Consider the following 18669-nt stretch of genomic DNA (forward strand, 5'->3'; position numbering starts at 1 on the left):
CGATACGCAAATCCGTCGTCAAACTGGGCCTTGTTTGTAAAACAAGCATCTTCGAAATGCAGGGAACAAACAAAAACACTTGCACAACTCCGTTGATGCTCTGTAAAAAATAACCCCATCCACTGGTCCCTTAATGCTGTCTTTTTTTGGTAATCTGTGCAGGGTTGTCTTGCCCTGGCAACCAAAAACACACTTCTTTTGTGACTTTTCGCGACGCTCTCGCTCTGATCAGTGAAATGTCTGTGCTGCTCAGCCTTGCTATACGGGAGCGCGCACTCTTCCGGCAAACGTGCCCTTAGGACCCATATAAGGAAATTCCGCTTCATCTAACGTCACACAGAGCCATACTCGAAAAAAACTTTCAGAAACTTGTGACAAACCGGAAGTTTGTATTTTGGGAACAAAAATTTTTGAAACTTTGTCCATGTTTAGCATGGGAATCCAACTCTTTAACAGTGTAAAAAAACTCAGTATGCATGAAATAGCATTTCACCCCCCCTTTAACATATTTCTATTAATCCGTTATTAATGTGTCATGAATGATAACATGCCACCAGTGAACAGTCTTCCAACAAAGAAAACTAGGAAAAAATATTGTAATTTGCACTTTAACTGGTATATTATTTCTCAATTAAAAGGTTTAAAATATATATTGATCTAAACTATGTGGCCATAAATATGAGAACTGCTTGTCAAATTAGCAGATTTGTCTATTCCACTAACTTCAATGCAACATTAGACAATTTCATTCTGGAGAATTGTGTGCAGACAACTTTATGGCAACAGTTTGTGAAATCCACACAAAGCCATTTCCATAAAGAAATGGATGGATCGGTCTGAACAAAGCTTACCACCCAAAATCAGACCTCACTGATGCTTGTCTCTAGATGAACATTTAACTTTAAAAGAATGGCTACAGAATGAATGCATCAGCGGGCATCAGCCTGTGAATGTTGGAGACATTATAGACATAGTATAACATTAAGATTTGTCTAGACTCAAATAGCCAAACCTACTGATCATAATGGAGTACTCCACATACACTCACTCACACAAACTGTTACTATTTCCATTGTCATTCATTAAAATACAGTAGTGATGTGGCTGTGGCAAGGAGAGCAACGGCTGTTGTTACGACCACACCTGTGTGTTTGAGAGAGAGAACAGGTCGGTGAGAACAGACCACTGGGAATGTGAAAATGTCTCCAAGAATTATAGGAATCACACCAAGACAAATATGGTCACATCACATCAGCCCAAATCCAACATGGAGTCACTTCTACAGCATATTATTATCAATAACTATATCGTTGAGCCCCAATTAATACCATGATAGAAAGAGAATTATTTATTGTATGAATAAATTAGTTACTCATAGAGAAATAGAGAGTCATCTATATGAATAATTATGACTAATGTTAAGCACTTACCAGCATAATATTGATGGGCTTTCTGATTGTTAGGATTTTCAGCTTGGACTTCTGAGAAGAGATGCTTACTAGAAACATCACTGGGGCTTTCATTTATCTCTGATCCAGAAACATAGTAAAACACTGGGGGGAAACACACTCAAATGAAAAAATGTCATTACTATGTACTTAAGTACTTAACGTAGTTAATACAAGGGATCAGATAGCCTGCAGCTAGCCATATTACCTCTTCCACATTCTTCCTTTTAACCATACATGGAAACCATTTGAGGGCAAACTTAAACTGGTCTGAACAAGAGGCAAGGTGTAGCTGGCTATTATTTTGGAGGAGAAAGGAGGCAGGGTGTGTCACAAGAGGTCTGTTTGCACCCATTTTGACAAGGTATGTATACCTTTGGTATTCTATAAGTCACACCTATACACATTCTTCACCGTTTAACAATAAAGCCCCTACAATACTTGTGTTCAGTCATCCCTGAATCCTAACGACTCTGCAAGGACTTGCTCTCCCCGTTCCACAATACCCTAGTGACACATCTGAGGTCCACTTAAAAAAAGCCCAGAGGTGATACAAACCATTACCATAGCGCAATTCCTTAAGTACTGGCATTTCATTGTTTAAATAAGCCATCTTATAACATGAGAAACTCAAATAAAGTGAGAGAATTAAAGAACCCTAAAAAGTCACTTCTGGGAAACATACATTGTTTGCCCTCCAAACTAGCATCGATGTCCTCTTCTGGCGCTTTGCAGTCCATCATCTCTTTCAGACGCTCGGCCACATCTGCTGTACTTTCATCTGGGAACATGTAGTCACACACAGACAGGCCGGATATTGGTGCAAACACGCGCCGAGGAAGAGCCTGCTGCCCACTGCACAGACCTAGAGAAACAATATGGGAACATATGTCTTGAATTATTAATACATTTATATTTGTACTACGTACAAAATTAAAGTTAAGTCACTCAATGAAGAGTATTGTGGCAAACTACTGCCATCTAGTGGGCAAAGGTTTGTTGTGGAAAGGATAGTGCAGCCAAAAAGTGAAGATTCTGTCAGCATATATACTCACACACTCATGCCAATCCAAATCTGAATGACTTTCTGTCTACTGTGGAACTTAAAACAAGATAAGTTGGTAACCATTTTTATTTCCCTCTTCAGTTATATAGACACAAATGCGAAAGTCGTAAACATCTGGAACGAATTGGGGATGAATAACTGATGACAGAATTTATATTTTTGGGGTGAACTCTCCCTTTCAACAGCACACGTAAGACATGATGGACCACTGTACCTTTGTGACTCCCTTCATTTATTAAAAGATCCTCTAGAAACAGCTCTACTCTGGAGCAAACCGTGTTTATGATGTCTCTCTTAATGGCCTACCAGTAAAAAGAGAATATAAATCAGTATTAATCTTCTCAAAGAAAGTAAATAACACACACACACACACACACACACACACAAAAAAAAAGTGTATTTAGTCAGCTTTCTGATCATGACAAATATGTCTGAAATAAATTATGCAACGGCTGATAACCGATAAATGAATAAATTATATTGCCTAAAATAAATAACAATAAGAAATTAAACTCCAAATGAATTTAGGCATTACAACATTATAACATACAGTATATATATAAAAAATTATTTACTTCGAGATTTGCTACAGATTACATTTAAAAGCATTATTTAATTATGAGTGTTTGAAAGATTTTAAGTGAGTGTTAGATAATGGCAATGGTAAACTAAAAGTAAAACAGGGGAAATGAGCACTGACAATTAAATACTCAATATCAGTGTATTTGATATATATCAAACTGTTTCATAACAATATGGTAGTGATATATTGCACATCCCCAAGCATGAAGCAGTATGCATAGACTTGAATGACCTGTGCTGCGTGTCTGGCTTTGGGTTTGTTGTTGTGGATGTAGGCCCTGCAGTGAACCACCCCTCGAACCTTCACAGAGCCCCTGCACACCTGAACCAGAGCACTGCTCCGCTCATCCAGCTCTGACTGTTCCTGTCACATTGATATACCTATTATATATTCAGATATATACACATATATGCCCCATGGATAATCTTCATCAGAAGACACTATTATAAGAGAAGACGCTCACATCAGAGACAAAGATCCGTGCTGGAAGTGTCTGACGATGGGTTGTTTATGGGTTCTTTTTCTGAAAGGGACAAACATGTACCCCAGCTCAAATGAAGAATCAGTATAACATACGGGGCACCTAGAATAAGGAAAGACAAAATCCCTAATTGTACAACTTCAAAGTAAAACATTTTAAAGCCACTATGCAAGTGATAAGACATCAGGGTAATCACCTGCTTGGCATATTCTGTGACCCACTCCACATCAATGTCATCCAGTGGGCTGACCCCTCTCGAAGCCTTCGGCTGCCCCTCGCTCTCCCTGTGAGGAGTCTGCACAGCCAGCACCACAAAATCTCTCTGAGGAGAGGACTGTGAAAAGAAAAATAGTAGTGTGTGTACTGACATTATTATATATAAATGAGTTTAGTATCCTTACTTGACCGGCCAGGAGTCCGGTCACACATGATCCAGGAGCTGTCTGAATCCCAACAAGATAGTCCTCCACAGCTTCATCTACAAAGTAACTCCTACCCATCCTGCCTCTAAACATGCAAAAAAAAAAAAAAAAAAAAAAAAAGTAATAATGATAATAATGCAATAATGTGCCATATTAACCTGCTTGCAACTGAAAAATAACTATCAAACATATGTTACATTTCCAGAGAAGTCGTGGCCTAAAAGTTAGAGAGTCGGACTCCCAATCGAAAGGTTGTGAGTTCGAGTCCCGGGCCGGCAGGAATTGTGGGTGGGGGGAGTGCATGTACAGTTCTCTCTCCACCTTCAATACCATGACTTAGGTGCCCTTGAGCAAGGCATCGAACCCCCAACTGCTCCCCGGGCACCGCAGCATAAATGGCTGCCCACTGCTCCGGGTGTGTGTTCACAGTGTGTGTGTGTGTTCACTGCTCTGTGTGTGTGTTCACTGCTCTGTGTGTGTGCACTTCGGATGGGTTAAATGCAGAGCACGAATTCTGAGTATGGGTCACCATACTTGGCTGAATGTCACGTCACGTCACTTTCACTTTTTTTTTTCAAAACAGATGAAAATTAATGTTATACCTTTATACTGCGTTTCCATATATCATAAACATATTTACAATTGGACAAGTGTTGCTGCCGTTTATATATATATATATATATATATATATATATATATATATACACACACATTTTTATTACTACTTTTCTTATCTGTTAAGTGCAAATGAGAGTTTAAATGAGTGTCAAACTATTTAATGGCAGTAAATAACAGTGAAAGAGGAACAAGTTTGTTTTGTTAGCCTTCTGATCATGACAAATATTGTGTAAAATAATTAGCATATTATGACCGATAAACAATTCATATTATTAAATATTAAAATTCAATAAATACAAGAAATACAAATAATTGTTTTGAATCACACATTACAACATATACTATGAACACACACATCAAAAGTCAAAAGTCAAACATCTGCAAGGGTACACTTCTTTAAACACATATGACATTTTAGGAAACATACAATATAACGACAGGGCAGCGAAAAATATAGCAATAAAACTCTCCAAACGCACCTTGAGATCACGTTCACTTCTTCAAGCAGCTGTGGACCATCGTCGCATCAAATACACGCTTTTCATTTCAAGAGACCTGATTGGACAATACGTCTGTAGGTCAGGGCTGCAGTGCTTTGCGGCTTGAGTTTACGACGTGAGGGCAGCTAACCGCTAATGCTAACTTTAGCTGCGTCGGAGAGATGGCGGCACTTCTTCAGCAAGCGCTGGAGAGAACCGAGATAAACAAACTGCCGAAAGCGATTCAGAACAAGCTCGAGAAAGTTCTGTCAGAGCAGCAGACGGAAGTAGACTCACTGAAATCCCAGCACGAGCGATATAAAGCAGACTGCGGTGAGTAACGGTAGCAGGCGGGCCAGAGTCATTCAACAGCTGTGTGCGTTAAACACTAGTGTGCTGCCTAACTAGACAGCATGTTTAGGCATCATACATGCATTTGTACTGATCCAAGACAGGTTGTCTGATTCATTATTCTTGAATGGCTTGTTTGTTCTGCACAAATGAGCTACCGAGTTGTGTTTACTGCAAAAGTATTGGTATAAGTTAATACTAAGATGTAGTGGCACACCAAAAAAAAAAACCGTGTGGACCATGTTTGTCTGTTTTTCCGCCCAAAAGGAACTTTATGTGCGTTATTGATCAGCTGTCTAGAATAGATGATGAAATAACTAGAATGCTATGTGAGCATATAAAGCCTTTCTTTATAACCTTAATCATAATGAATTAATTTTTTAACTGTTCTTTCTCTCTAAATCAGCAGTCTTAATCATGTCAGTATGAATTGTCCCAGTAAAAACGTGTTGCATTTTTTTTAATGAACAGAACAACAGTACTTCAGTCTTGAGAAGAAGCTAGCCGAGAGTCAGGAGCAGTTCTTGTCCCAAAGTAAAGAGTATCACAGTATCAAGGAGGAGAATGGCTGCCTCTGTGAGTACTGTGCATTATGTTTTTTAATATCTGGATTGTGTTGAATCAGTGTTGCTGTATAACATCATGTGTTTGATTTTCTTAAAGTGGAGGAACTAAAGAAACTAAAAGATGTAGAGGAAGAGCAGGGGACCACACAAGCGGTAACAACGAGTCTTTCACCTGTCATGCTTCACATGGACCTTCATATTTGAGCAGTTAAAGATGATGCAAATATCTCAATGTTTTTGCATTTCAGAGTAAGCCTCCAAGAGCCAAATATGAAATTGAGGCAGAAAACCGAGAGCTCTCGCGGTTGCTTGAGAAGAGATCTCAAGAAGTGGAAAACCTCAGCGGTACGAGTTATGACACTGTTATTTGCATTCGTGATCAAGGTTGTCACCGACTTTCGAGTTGAATGATCAAGAAACATTTTTTTCAGTTTTGAAAACAGTGGTGCTGCTTAATATGTTTTGTGGAAAGTTCAGAAGGACAGCCTTTATTTGAAGTGGAAAGTTTATCATGACCTTTGAACAATTTAATTAATCTTTGAGTGGTAGTGTAGATGCTAGCATTCAAATTAAAAACAGTGAGATGTAGCCATTAAGTATTGTTAATATTTTTTGGTTTTTAATAAGTAAACAGAAACACTGATTGCGCACGTGTGAAATTGAGTTGGTACTTAGTCCTAAAGTAGCCCTAAACCAATGCTTTTGACATCCAGAACAGCTATAATGTGTCTTAACGTTATTATACAGAGGATCTTAAACGTCTCAACGACAAACTTGTGGAGACCAACACAATCAAGATGGAGCTCCAGCTTAAACTGGATGAACTTCAGTCTTCTGAGGTTTCCATTCAGGTGAACAGTGACTCTCATTTATCTGTCATTCTGTCTCTACGATGAAATCATTCATCTGATCATTGAGTTCCTACTTGAAGTAGATTTTTTTGAAAGGTTTACTGTAGTTCTTTCTCATCAGTTTCGTGAGAAGCGAATGGAACAAGAAAAGGAGCTCCTTCAGAACCAGAACACATGGCTGAATGCAGAGCTGAAGAGTAAGACGGATGAGCTGTACGCATTATCTAGAGACAAGGGCAAAGAGATCCTGGAGCTCAAGTGCTCTTTAGAGAGCAAGAAGGAAGAGGTGGGAGGCATTTTTGAGACCTTATTTATCAGTTGAGCTATATTCTTATTAGATCACTTATCTGCAACAATCATATGGACTGTATGTTATAATCAGGTGACCAGACTTCAGGACCAAGTGACCACGCTCAAGAAAAACAATGACAACATGCAGAAGAGTACTGAGGAGCTCATGAATAAACTCAAAGAGGTTCACGATTACCTTCCTGTTCTAATGTAGTTTACCATTTCACGTCAAATGGAAATTAAATAATGGTTGCATTGTTTATCGTCTATTTTTAGGCTAAAGACCAGCGGGCCTCCATGGAGGAAAAATATCGCAATGAGCTGAATGCTAACCTCAAACTCTGTAATTTGTACAAGGTCAGTTAATGTTGATATTTGTTGTGCAGGGTCCAGTGTTACTGTATGATATAATTCATATCTGAATCCTTTTGTGTGTTCACAGAACGCAGCAGCAGACTCTGAAGTTAAGAACGCTGAACTGAACAGAGCTGTAGAAGAGCTCAACAAACTGTTGAAGGAGGCGATGGAAGGTGTGGAAATGAAATATTCTTCAGTTAATTCATATATTTATTTATTTTGTTCATTTCTGTAGCTCAGACATTAGAGAATGGCATTGCATATTGTAGCATGTGTCTCTGAACATCTATTTTCTTGTTTTGGGTTTATTCGCTAATTTTCTCTCATTGCTTCACATTGAATGTTGTGCCGAGTTTGGATGCTATGTGGTGCTAAGCAGACATTCTGCTTCTTTCATCAACAGCCAATAAAGGCGCAGAGAAGAAGCTGTCAGAGCTGCAGATTGTGAGGGAGAAAGCGGAGTCTGATCTACACGAGAAGGTCAGGCATCTGGAGAAAGAGCTGGAAAATGCCAACACGCGACTTGCAGACTTTAAAAGGAGAGGTAATGAGCAGAAAAACAAAACCTGTCTTTGTTTTAGGTTTAAGAATCTTTTCAGTGTAATTACATGTAACTTTTTAGGGGCAGATTTTAGGTAAAATCATGTAATTGTGCAAGACTTCATTCTGTATTTGTGTGCTTCAACAGGCGTTCCGGCTCTCACAGAAGAGGAGCTGACAAACCTCTCCCCAACTGCAGCTGCAGTGGCCAAGATTGTTAAGCCCGGCATGAAGCTAATGGAGGTACAACAGATGTTTATCACAAACTTACTCAGAATTTTGTGACACTGTGTGCATCTTTCTGAGTAACTTTTCTATATTCGCTCTCAGCTGTATAATGCCTTCGTTGAGGCACAAGACCAGCTGCATCTTGAGAAGCTGGAGAGCAAGCGTGTGCACAAGGTCCTGGATGAGATCATTCTGGAGGTGGAGAACAAAGCTCCCATCCTGAAACGGCAGAGGGAAGAATATGAAAACATGCAAAAGTCCATGACCAGCCTATGTGCCAAACTGGAGCAGGCTATGAAGGTTAGCACATATTTGCTATGAAGGTTTGCACAGAAAAAACACGGTGGTAATTCGACCGTTATCACATTAATCAGTGTCTTTTCTCTTGCATATCAGGAAGTCCGTCGACTCCAGAAGGAGACGGATGAAGCCAATAAGAGATCTTTAGGGCTAGAGCGAGATAAACAGAGATCAGAGAGACAGTTAGCAGACATGTCTGAACAGGTAAGCCACACACTGTCTGTCTGTTACAGTAAACATTGAGATGTAATACCTAGGGGTGTGAAATATGTATAGTTTATGGATAATATTGGAATTGTGGTGCCTTGAGGGTGCACACTGTCTCTGTGTGATATAGCCTAGTAGAACGCAGTTCAAAAAAACATTTTGTGTCTTTTGAAATTTTTTTGTTGTTGTCAGTATCACACACCCCTATAAACACCTAGTCTATAAACAATAATAATTCTAATAGCAATCTACATTCCACACTTTTTTTCTATTTCTTTCCATGATTCAGGTGCGTGTGCTGCTGGTGGAGGTGGAGGAAGCACGTGGTAATCAGGTGGTGCGTGAGGATGTGAGCTCGGCTGTGAGCAGCAGCTCTGAGGTCCAGGGATCACGCCAGGTGGCTTTCCGCAGCGTCCAAGAGCTTCAGCAGCAGAACCAGAACATGCTGGCCCAGATCCGAGATCTGGAGGAGCAGAGGGAGCGGGACCAGAACCAGGCGAAGACTGCCAGGTACTGACCATCTACCTTACATTAGTGTTCATCTTAGGAAAGATCTTCCAACACATACATTGCCCTGCTATTCTACAGTAACACCATGGAAATCAGTAAAAACAAAAACACGTTCTCTCAGGCAAACCGAGTTGGAACAGAATCTAGAGAAGTTTCAGAAGGAGTTGGAGCAGATAAAGGAGCAGCATAACCACCAGAAGCAGCTGGCTGACTCAGCCGCCCGGCAACGAGACATGTACCGTATCCTGTTGCAGACAGCTGGAGTCGAGCTTCCACCACAGGGTGAAAATTAACTCTAATCAATTTCTTTTTTTTTATATACTTTTTAACCGAAAGTGTTCACTTCCGTGTAACCCGTGGTTTTGTTCAGGTCCAGACGCTGGATCTCAAGCCACCGCTGCCAGCAGATCAGGACCCATGCCTACCAGATCTACACCCCTGAGGGCTGCAGCTGCAGAATCTGTCCAGGCTACTCAGGCCAAAGCAGCACTTAAACAGGTTCGACATATTGACTTTTTAGAGGTTTGGAATTACATACATTTGAATAAATTATTAAAATCTTCATTATTGGGTAAAGTATTCCCTAAAAAGGACTCAAAGACAAATCTCATTTGGACATTCTGTATTAAGCATTAAACTGATTTTTTTCCCCTCATAGCTTAATGATGCCTTTACAACATATAAAAAAGAGAAGGCAGAAAACGACAAGCTTCTGAACGAACAGATTGAGAGGCTTCATGGTCAAGTGTCTGACCTGCTCTCACAAAAGGCTAAACTCTCCTCTCAGCTGGAGTTTGCCTTCAAACGGTAAGCACAACTTTCCTGAAAGAACTCCCTTTGATGGCATTATACATTTAAGTTGGATTTGAATGTTTTTACCTCACTCTAATCTGAGCAAAACAAGCTAAAGCCATAGCTACATGTATAGGTTGGGCAGATAGACGATGCTGATGGCTGATAGACATCACGATGTTGAGCTGGCATGGCAATCCCCATCCGCTGCATCTCAAATACTGTGTTCTGAAACAAAATTATGTGTAATACTGAACCTGGAAAGGGAGTAAATACATGATGGGAGGAAAATATGTTTCAGTATTTTCTCTTGCAGTTACATCATTGGCCAATTAAACCGTATATAAATTGCGGGCATCAGGGAGCCACTATTATGCCTGGTATTGAAACTGCTTTTGAATGCGCGATTGCTTTTTAGTATTTTTATTTTATCAATTTTTCATTGTCAACACCAAAATATTAAATAGGTGAATCAAATTGTTCTTGATTTATAAAAAATGGCTTCGGATAAAAACAGACATGGCATGTTTCAGAACACAAAACTAACTCCCTAGATCATGAATGAATTATTCTTTTTCCACCCCTCTGAAATGCCTGTTTGAAATCCAGAGATTTGTGATGATTCTCTTCGACATGCCCTTTAACATACGTTATCACCGAAAGTAATCAAGGAGGTGTGTTCTATATAACTCATGTTTGTCCCGTTGGGATCAAACATATGCGCTCTATCACAGCACCTCCCATCTTAAGCATCAAAACACACAGTGGTTAGTAGGTGTTTACTTCCATTTCTGTAAGGCGTAGCGTCACTTGAATGTGACTGTTTTTCACAAAGAGTGACAATGAGGATGGAAAATTGTCATTTTTAGAGGTATCGGACCTTTTTTGGTGCAAAAACTTTATAAATACATAGCTTTGTAACCATATATTATGAACTATATAAAACCAGAAAACACAATGGAGTTATTTCGTAGTGCTGTATTTCAAAATACAAATCAGATTGACAAAATTTAACATTTTTGAATAGTTATTTCATTTCAAATTCCGACTTCCATTTGTAAAGGATTAAATAGTACTGAATTGGCCCCTGGCAGGTATGAGATGCTTCAGGACAATGTGAATGGTTTTAGACGAGAGATTGAAGCCCTACGTGAGAGGAATCAAAAGATGACTGCCACTCATCAGAGACATGAACAAATCATTCACACAATGACTCAAGATCTAAGGGAGGCCAATGAGAAACTAGTCATGGCTGAGGTGAGCCAAAGTTCAATGCATTGAATAAACTTTCAGCAAACTAGATGGCTAGTATTCAGATGAGTTTTTTTTTCTCTTTCTGCCAGTTGCGCGTTGAGAACATCCGGAAGGAAAAAGACATTCTGAAGCAGGTGGAGAACAGACTGGCCCAGGAGAAAGAGTCCATCCTGACCGAGCAGCGGGGCCAGAACCTCCTGCTTACCAATCTCAAATCCATTCAGGTACAGTTTGTCTACCTATCGCTACCAACTTTTTATAAATCACTCTTTGCTTTTATTTCCTATTAACTTCCTCATTGTGTCACAGCTTACCATGGAACGCTCTGAGACGGATACCAAGCAGCGCTACAATAACCAGATTCAACGTCTGGAGAAAGATATCGTCCAGCTTAAGAAGAAGCTGGAACAGGAGGTGGAACAGAGACACGCACTGGAACGCCACCAAGATGTAAGCTTTAATATTAGGGGTGACTTTCAAATGTCAACTACTTTGTGAAACGGTCTACACCTGAAAGACTAATTTCCTTCATTTCTGTTTACTAGACTCAGCTTCTGGAGGCTAAGAAGCAGTTGGAGACACAGACAGCACTACATCAGAAGACTAAAGAGCTGCTAAGAACTGCTGAACAGCAGGTCACCTCCATGAGGCAGCAACTGAACAACACCGAGAACCAGAGCACAGCTCCTAAGCAGCCTGTGAGGACGTTACCCAGAGGTAAACATAGAAGTTGGAAAATGAAATTGTGGGTGTCATATTTTCCAGTGCTGTGGAACTCAAGGTCATGTTATGTGCAACTTCAGCTCCTGGTGTTCCTCAACAAGAGGTGGATGAGCTCCGTGCATGTCTACAGCAGGCCGAAGAACAGAACTCCGACCTGAAGGAGCGTTTGAAGAATGTCAACACCAACCTAGAGCAGTACAGATCCTTGGTGCTCAGCTTAGAGGAATCTGTAAACAAAGAGAAGCAGGTATTAATCTACTTCATCCTGTCCAGTAGTTTTTACTGCAAGTCCTAAGTGGCCACAGTACAAACAAATTTGCCCAATGTTTCACTTATAGTTGGGTGAGCAGGCACGGACCTCCACTGACAGCCAGCTGAAGACCGCGCGAGAGTTGAACCAGCAGCTGGAAGCCCGGCTGGTGGAAGCAGAAAAGGAAAAGCTAGAGCTCCAGGAGGAGAAGAGGAAAGCTGTGGAGAGCATTGAAGAACGGGTATGGAACATACACGGATGGCACGTCCATTGTTTTTGGAGTGTATCTGAATAGGAAAGTTCTGAGGATTGAAACCATTTGTTTAGGTGAAGGAACTGAAAAGGAGCATGACAGACATGCAGACAGAGCTGCAGGATGCCCTCCAGAGAGCTGTGGAAGCAGTGGCCCAGGAACAGAGAGCCACTCAGGACAGCAAACTACAGGCGAGTGTGACACTGCTGGATAAAAACAGCGAATTACCCACTGATTCTCTTCGATGTTTAATCACCGTGTCTTATTTTGGGCTCCAGGCTAAACTGGCTGCAGAGGCTCAGAATAAATATGAGCGAGAGCTCATGCTGCATGCTGCAGATGTGGAAGCCCTACAGGCCGCCAAGAAACAGGGACAGCAGTCAGTGCAGACCTTGAAGCAGCTTGAGGAGAAGGCGCAGAAAGCTGCATCTGAGCTGCGTCAGGGCCGTGTGGACTGGGAACAAAAAGAAAAGAGACTGAAGGTAAAATCAACTGGTTGGCAAAGGTAGAAGAATTTAGTAAAATGAACTGGCTTGTGCATAAAGATGTTAGAGAGCCTTGGAGATCATCATAAATGAAATACCTGTGTGCATTTCTGAACAAAAAATATATATTTTGAGGAATGGTTTAACCAGTCAGTTTTTTACTTACATTTTTTTGTCCAGACCATGGAAGTAAATCAGAAACGAGGCGGTTTAGTTCTCTAAATTTTTTCTAAATATCTTATTTTGTCTTCCATTCCAAGTTCAGAACAAATTCAGTAAATGATGACACTGTTTTTCAGTTTTGTGTGGACTATCCCTATAGCATAACAGCCTTTGTAGAGCTCATGCTTGGTTGACAACTTCTATATTGTTTCTTTTCAGGAGGAACTTTCTAAAGAACAGAAGAGAGCCGAGGAGCTGCAGAAGCAGAACACCATGCTTCATGATCAGATGGAAGACCTGAGCAGCAAGATAATGGCCTCCACCCAGCAGCAGACCGCTGGAGAGAGCAGTCTGAACATCTCTCTGAACGAGGAGGGCAAATCTCATGAACAGATCCTGGACATTCTCAGGTAAAACCCTTCATCAAGCGCAAACCTCTCAATTAAAATGCCTTATAATACTAAACAAGATTGGGGTAATACTCATGTGGCCTTTCTTTCCCAACAGGTTTGTACGGCGGGAGAAGGAGATAGCAGAGACCCGGCGAGAAGTGGCGGAAGTGGAGACCCTGCGATATAAACAGCGCATGGAGTACCTGGAGGGAGAGCTAAAGGAACTGCAGGATAGCCTGAATGTGGAGAGGGAAAAGCTACAGGTCCTAAAAGTTGTTTCAAACTGTTTCCCCAAACTTTCTCCACATTTGCTATTGGTTGGACTAACTGAGAGCTCCGCCAGAAACCTTTTTTCTAACAGTCTTTACATATAAATATATTTATTTATTTTTTTGGTTGGATAAAAGACAACATTTCACATCAAAGATGTTAAACACGTCACCTAACTTGATCTGATTTAAAAAAAAAATTGCATATCTTTCAGTCAGTTAACTTCTCTATCTGCAGGTAGCAACAAAGACCTTGACACAGCAGGAAGACATAATGAAGCGGATGGAGAGTATGAGTGCTCTGACTGAGACCAACAAGATGCTGAAGAATGAGAAGAACAGACTGGAGCATGAACTACAACAGACTCAAGCAAAGGCAAGACTTTAAGAGCACATGGTGTGCATCACTAGTTTAAGAGATCTTCAGAGGCCAAGAATCAATCTCTCCTACAGGCACCTTCTTTACAATTTAGATATAATGTCGTTTTAAGAAACAAGGTAATTGTTTATAGGTAATTAGAGGCTTTGCAACATGACTCAACCAGGGCACCGGGGCCCACTGGAGGCCCTCAGCAATCATCCAAGGAGACCACAGGAGTCTTAAAAGTATTTAAATTAATCTTTAAATGAAGTCTAATTTAAAAACACAAAGAAACAATATATAAACAGGAACCATATTTATTTTGCCTCCTCAATAACAATGGGCTTTATTGAAGAACATTTAGTACTTAATTATGGAATCAGAAAATGATTAATATATCAGTACTCCTAGATTGTCTGAAAAGCCTAGTTGTCATTACAGTAAAAACGTTGAAAATATTTATATAAAATACATGAGATGTAGTCTTTCAAATATTGTGTTGGACAACAGGAGGGCTTTAAGTCAGAAAGGTTGAGTGTCTTATATTTGTTCTAAAACAAGTCAATTAATCATGAAACATTACTCCGCTATAAGTAAGCTTTAATGTAGAAGTCCATTTATGTGTTTGCAGATATATCTGTTCATATTTGTGTATAATATATTGTTTATTTGCTTAACTATCATATACCCATATATATATATATAAATATACCCATAAGACTGGTTTTGTGGTGCAGGGTCACATATGTATAACATTGATTGTCATATGATGATGTAGATCCGTAAACTGGAGGCAGACATCAAGCCCCTGCAGGACTCCAATGCTGAGCTGAGTGAGAAGAGTGGCATGCTACAGGCTGAGAAGAGACTCCTGGAGGAGGACGTCAAGCGCTTGAAGACTCGAACACAGGTCTCACTGTTCACGCATGGATTTCTCTACCTTGAATGTAACCTGTAGAATCTTATATTAAAAAACACCAGTATGTTTGGTCCGTTTAATTCAGTCAAACTTGACTGGTAGTGTGGTTTTCAGTATCTAACTCTGTAATTTAATTGGTTGTGCAGCAACTGCTTAGTCAGCAGAAGGACAGTGATCAGGAGGAAAGTAAAAGGCTTAATTCTGAGAGGGAGACCCATCTCAAACGCATCCAGCAGCTCATAGAGGAGACGGGGAAACTCAAGAATGAGGTGGCCAGGTCAGTGTGCTTGTTTAAATCATGTGACATTTGAAAATTTGAATTTCCCTGCACGCAGGGAATTGAATTTTTGTTGTTGTTGTTAGTTTTGTGCAAGAGTTTTTAACACGGCAATCTTCATTCCCTGCGTGCCAAACAGGAGCCAAGCTTCAATCACAACAGCTCAGAGCCAGGTGCAGAACCTGCAGGATAGCCTTGGGAAGGTCACCACTGAAAGAGACTGTCTGAAGAAGGAGCTGGAGGCAAAGAACGTGGATATCCAGGAGAAACTCAAAACCATCACGCAGGTCAAGAAGATCGGCCGTCGGTACAAAACCCAGTATGAAGAGCTCAAAGAACAGCATGATAAGGTACATCACAATTTATGATGGTTGTTCTTTTTTCATGTTTACTAATTGAAGCAATGAAAATGTCCTGAATTAATCGGAGTCTGTCACATCTCTCTGATAGATGGTGGCAGAGGCTGCGTCTAAGCCAGCACAGGAGCATGAAGACCGTCAGGCCTCAGTGCAGGAGATTCAAAACCTGAAGAGCTCACTGAGTCAGACACAGAACAGAACCTCCGAACTGGAAACTCAGCTGGACAGCATACAGAAGGTACTCATTTAAGACTTACTGTGCTGCTCTGACAAACCAGTCTACCCATAGGTGGGATAAACTATTATGCGTGATGATTCTTTCTTGCATTGGTATCTAGAGAGGCTAAAATTGTGAAGCCCTCTATTGGATCAAGCAGGAATAGCCATATATTCATGCTGAACAAGTACATGAACACAAGTTAGTAGAATGTTAGTAGAACATTAGCCTTTTACTGAATGTGTTGACCTCATTAGGTCTGAAATGCATTGTAAACCCAAAAGATCAACCGTGAACAAACCTCAGTTGTTCTTGCAGAAGCTTGAATAGACTTGAACAGCAAGACACACAAGAACAAACCTCATTGGTTTAAGCTTCTTTGTAACATATTTGATGTAGCCTGTCTGTGTTGATCATTGTTTATATGTGAATTAAAGGCTTAATTGTGTATTTAATTTTTGGGTGGCTGAATTCTTTTTAAACAAAACTTTTTAAATGAATCACAACAGTTAACTAGATAGTAAAGTTTGTTTTCAAACTTTAAGTTGGCTTGAAAAAGCCTGGCCAGAAAGTTAGAAAAATGTAGAAAGTTTGAAAAGCTTAAAAAGTTTTAAAAATGTAAAAGTTTGAAAAGTTAAGAAGTTTAAAAAAGAAAGTGATTAACATATTACTAGCATTATAAGCAAGTGACTACCATGTCGTTAGCATGATTAGCAAAGTTGTTAACATGTTTCTAGCATGTTGAGAGCATGATTTTAGCATGATTAGCATTTTGCTAGCATGTTTCTAGCATGTGACTAGCATGTTTCCAGCATTATTAGCATGTTGCTAGCATGTCGCTAACATTTTGCTAGCATGATTAGCATGTTGCTAGCATGTTTGTAGCATGTGGCTAGCATGTTGCTAACATGTTTCTAGCATGATTAGCATGTGGCTAGCATGTTGTTAGCATGTTTCGAGCATGATTAGCATGTTGCTAGTATGTCGCTAACATTTTGTTAGCATGATTAGCATGTTGCTAGCATGTTTGTAGCATGATTAGCATGTTGTTAACATTTTAGTAGCATGATTAGCATGTGGCTAGCATGTCTCTAGCATGATTTTCATGTTGCTAGCATTTTATTAACATGATTAGCAAGTGACTAGCATGTCGTTAGCATGTTTGTAGCATGATTAGCATTTTGCTAGCATTTTGCTAGCATGATTAGCATGTTGCTAGCATTCCACTAGCATGTTTGTAGAATGATTAGCATGTTGTTAACATTTCGCTAGCATTTTGTTAGCATGATTAGCATGTTGCTAATATGTTTGTAGCATGATTAGCATGTTGCTAGCATGTCGCTAGCATGTTTGTAGCCTTATTAGCATTTTGCTAACATGTTTCTAGTATGATTAGCATGTGGCTAGCATGTTGCTAGCATTTTTGTAGCATGATTAGCATGTTGTTAACATGTAACTAATATTTTGCTAGCATGATTAGCATGTTGCTAGCATGTTTCTAGCATGATTAGCATGTTGCTAGCATGTTTCTAGCATGATTAGCATGTGGCTAGCATGTCTCTAGCATGTTGTTAGCATGTTGCTAGCATGTCGCTAACATTTTGCTAGCATGATTAGCATGTTGCTAGCATGTTTGTAGCATGATTAGCATGTTGCTAACATGTTTCTAGCATGATTAGCATGTGGCTAGCATGTCTCTAGCATGTTGTTAGCATGTTTCTAACATTATTAGCATGTTGCTAGCATGTCGCTAACATTTTGCTAGCATGATTAGCATGTTGCTAACATGTTTGTAGCATGATTAGCATGTTGCTAGCATGTTGCTAGCATTTTTGTAGCATGATTAGCATGTTGTTAGCATGTAACTAACATTTTGCTAGCATGATTAGCATGTTGCTAGCATGTTTCTAGCATGATTAGCATGTTGCTAGCATGTTTCTAGCATGATTAGCATGTGGCTAGCATGTTGTTAGCATGTTTCTAGCATGATTAGCATGTTGCTAGCATGTCGCTAACATTTTGCTAGCATGATTAGCATGTTGCTAGCATGTTTGTAGCATGATTAGCATGTGGCTAGCATGTCTCTAGCATGTTGTTAGCATGTTTCTAGCATGATTAGCATTTTGCTAGCATGTCGCTAACATTTTGCTAGCATGATTAGCATGTTGCTAGCATGTTTGTAGCATGATTAGCATGTTGCTAACATGTTTCTAGCATGATTAGCATGTGGCTAGCATGTCTCTAGCATGTTGTTAGCATGTTTCTAGCATGATTAGCATGTTGCTAGCATGTCGCTAACATTTTGCTAGCATGATTAGCATGTTGCTAGCATGTTTGTAGCATGATTAGCATGTTGTTAACATTTTAGTAGCATGATTAGCATGTGGCTAGCATGTCTCTAGCATGATTTTCATGTTGCTAGCATTTTATTAACATGATTAGCAAGTGACTAGCATGTCGTTAGCATGTTTGTAGCATGATTAGCATGTTGCTAGTATGTCTCTAGCATGTTTTTAGAATGATTAGTATACAACTAGCATGTTGCTAGCATGATTAAAATGTGACTAGCATGTGGCTAGCATGGCTAGCAAGTGACTAACATGTTTCTATGCTAATCCAGGTAAAACCAGTTGATTAAGTTAGAAACCAGCTAAGACC

The 18669-nt window shown here is 39.9% G+C and overlaps 2 protein-coding genes across 3 annotated transcripts in view; one reads left to right on the forward strand and one right to left on the reverse strand.

Annotated features, from left to right (window-relative positions):
• Positions 1–415: 415 nt before the first annotated feature.
• Positions 416–5195, reverse strand: LOC113040450 (protein odr-4 homolog). The gene is made up of 9 exons (XM_026198801.1): positions 5098–5195; positions 3980–4085; positions 3775–3912; positions 3561–3590; positions 3329–3460; positions 2729–2816; positions 2134–2313; positions 1431–1553; positions 416–1143 (listed from the first exon to the last, which is right to left on the reverse strand). Exons 2-9 carry the CDS (start codon positions 4076–4078, stop codon positions 1076–1078), a joined length of 858 nt encoding a protein of 285 aa, XP_026054586.1. The 5' UTR covers positions 4079–4085; positions 5098–5195; the 3' UTR covers positions 416–1075.
• Positions 5196–5246: 51 nt separating this feature from the next.
• The window catches only part of LOC113115881 (nucleoprotein TPR-like), a 33813-nt gene continuing 20390 nt past the window's right edge, over positions 5247–18669 (forward strand). Inside the window, exons 1-32 of one of the 2 annotated variants that reach the window (XM_026283587.1) lie at positions 5247–5430; positions 5920–6024; positions 6112–6167; positions 6263–6359; positions 6762–6865; positions 6987–7151; positions 7248–7340; positions 7433–7513; positions 7599–7686; positions 7917–8057; positions 8202–8296; positions 8384–8581; positions 8678–8785; positions 9078–9298; positions 9420–9580; positions 9669–9796; positions 9957–10105; positions 11185–11347; positions 11434–11568; positions 11654–11794; positions 11890–12061; positions 12148–12314; positions 12406–12558; positions 12645–12761; positions 12849–13052; positions 13437–13627; positions 13725–13872; positions 14117–14254; positions 15018–15149; positions 15305–15435; positions 15575–15785; positions 15886–16032. In XM_026283587.1, coding sequence (XP_026139372.1) covers positions 5280–5430; positions 5920–6024; positions 6112–6167; positions 6263–6359; positions 6762–6865; positions 6987–7151; positions 7248–7340; positions 7433–7513; positions 7599–7686; positions 7917–8057; positions 8202–8296; positions 8384–8581; positions 8678–8785; positions 9078–9298; positions 9420–9580; positions 9669–9796; positions 9957–10105; positions 11185–11347; positions 11434–11568; positions 11654–11794; positions 11890–12061; positions 12148–12314; positions 12406–12558; positions 12645–12761; positions 12849–13052; positions 13437–13627; positions 13725–13872; positions 14117–14254; positions 15018–15149; positions 15305–15435; positions 15575–15785; positions 15886–16032 — 4491 coding nt within the window. In that variant the 5' untranslated portion in view covers positions 5247–5279. The remainder of the gene's footprint in view (positions 5431–5919; positions 6025–6111; positions 6168–6262; positions 6360–6761; positions 6866–6986; positions 7152–7247; positions 7341–7432; positions 7514–7598; positions 7687–7916; positions 8058–8201; positions 8297–8383; positions 8582–8677; positions 8786–9077; positions 9299–9419; positions 9581–9668; positions 9797–9956; positions 10106–11184; positions 11348–11433; positions 11569–11653; positions 11795–11889; positions 12062–12147; positions 12315–12405; positions 12559–12644; positions 12762–12848; positions 13053–13436; positions 13628–13724; positions 13873–14116; positions 14255–15017; positions 15150–15304; positions 15436–15574; positions 15786–15885; positions 16033–18669) is intronic. The other variant, XM_026283597.1, reaches the window with a different exon arrangement.

Source organism: Carassius auratus, chromosome 2 (genome assembly GCF_003368295.1).
Source record: "Carassius auratus strain Wakin chromosome 2, ASM336829v1, whole genome shotgun sequence".
NCBI lineage: Eukaryota > Metazoa > Chordata > Actinopteri > Cypriniformes > Cyprinidae > Carassius > Carassius auratus.

What these genes read in the sequence shown, in the direction of transcription:
- LOC113040450 (XM_026198801.1), bottom strand. Translation starts at nt 4,078, where the DNA reads ATGGGTAGGAGTTACTTTGTAGATGAAGCTGTGGAGGACTATCTTGTT. An exon ending in AAGCCAGACACGCAGCACAG is followed by an intron (nt 2,817 to 3,328) that starts GTCATTCAAGTC and finishes TTTTACTGGTAG; the next exon opens with GCCATTAAGAGAGACATCAT. An exon ending in AAATGAAGGGAGTCACAAAG is followed by an intron (nt 2,314 to 2,728) that starts GTACAGTGGTCC and finishes TTGTTTCTCTAG; the next exon opens with GTCTGTGCAGTGGGCAGCAG.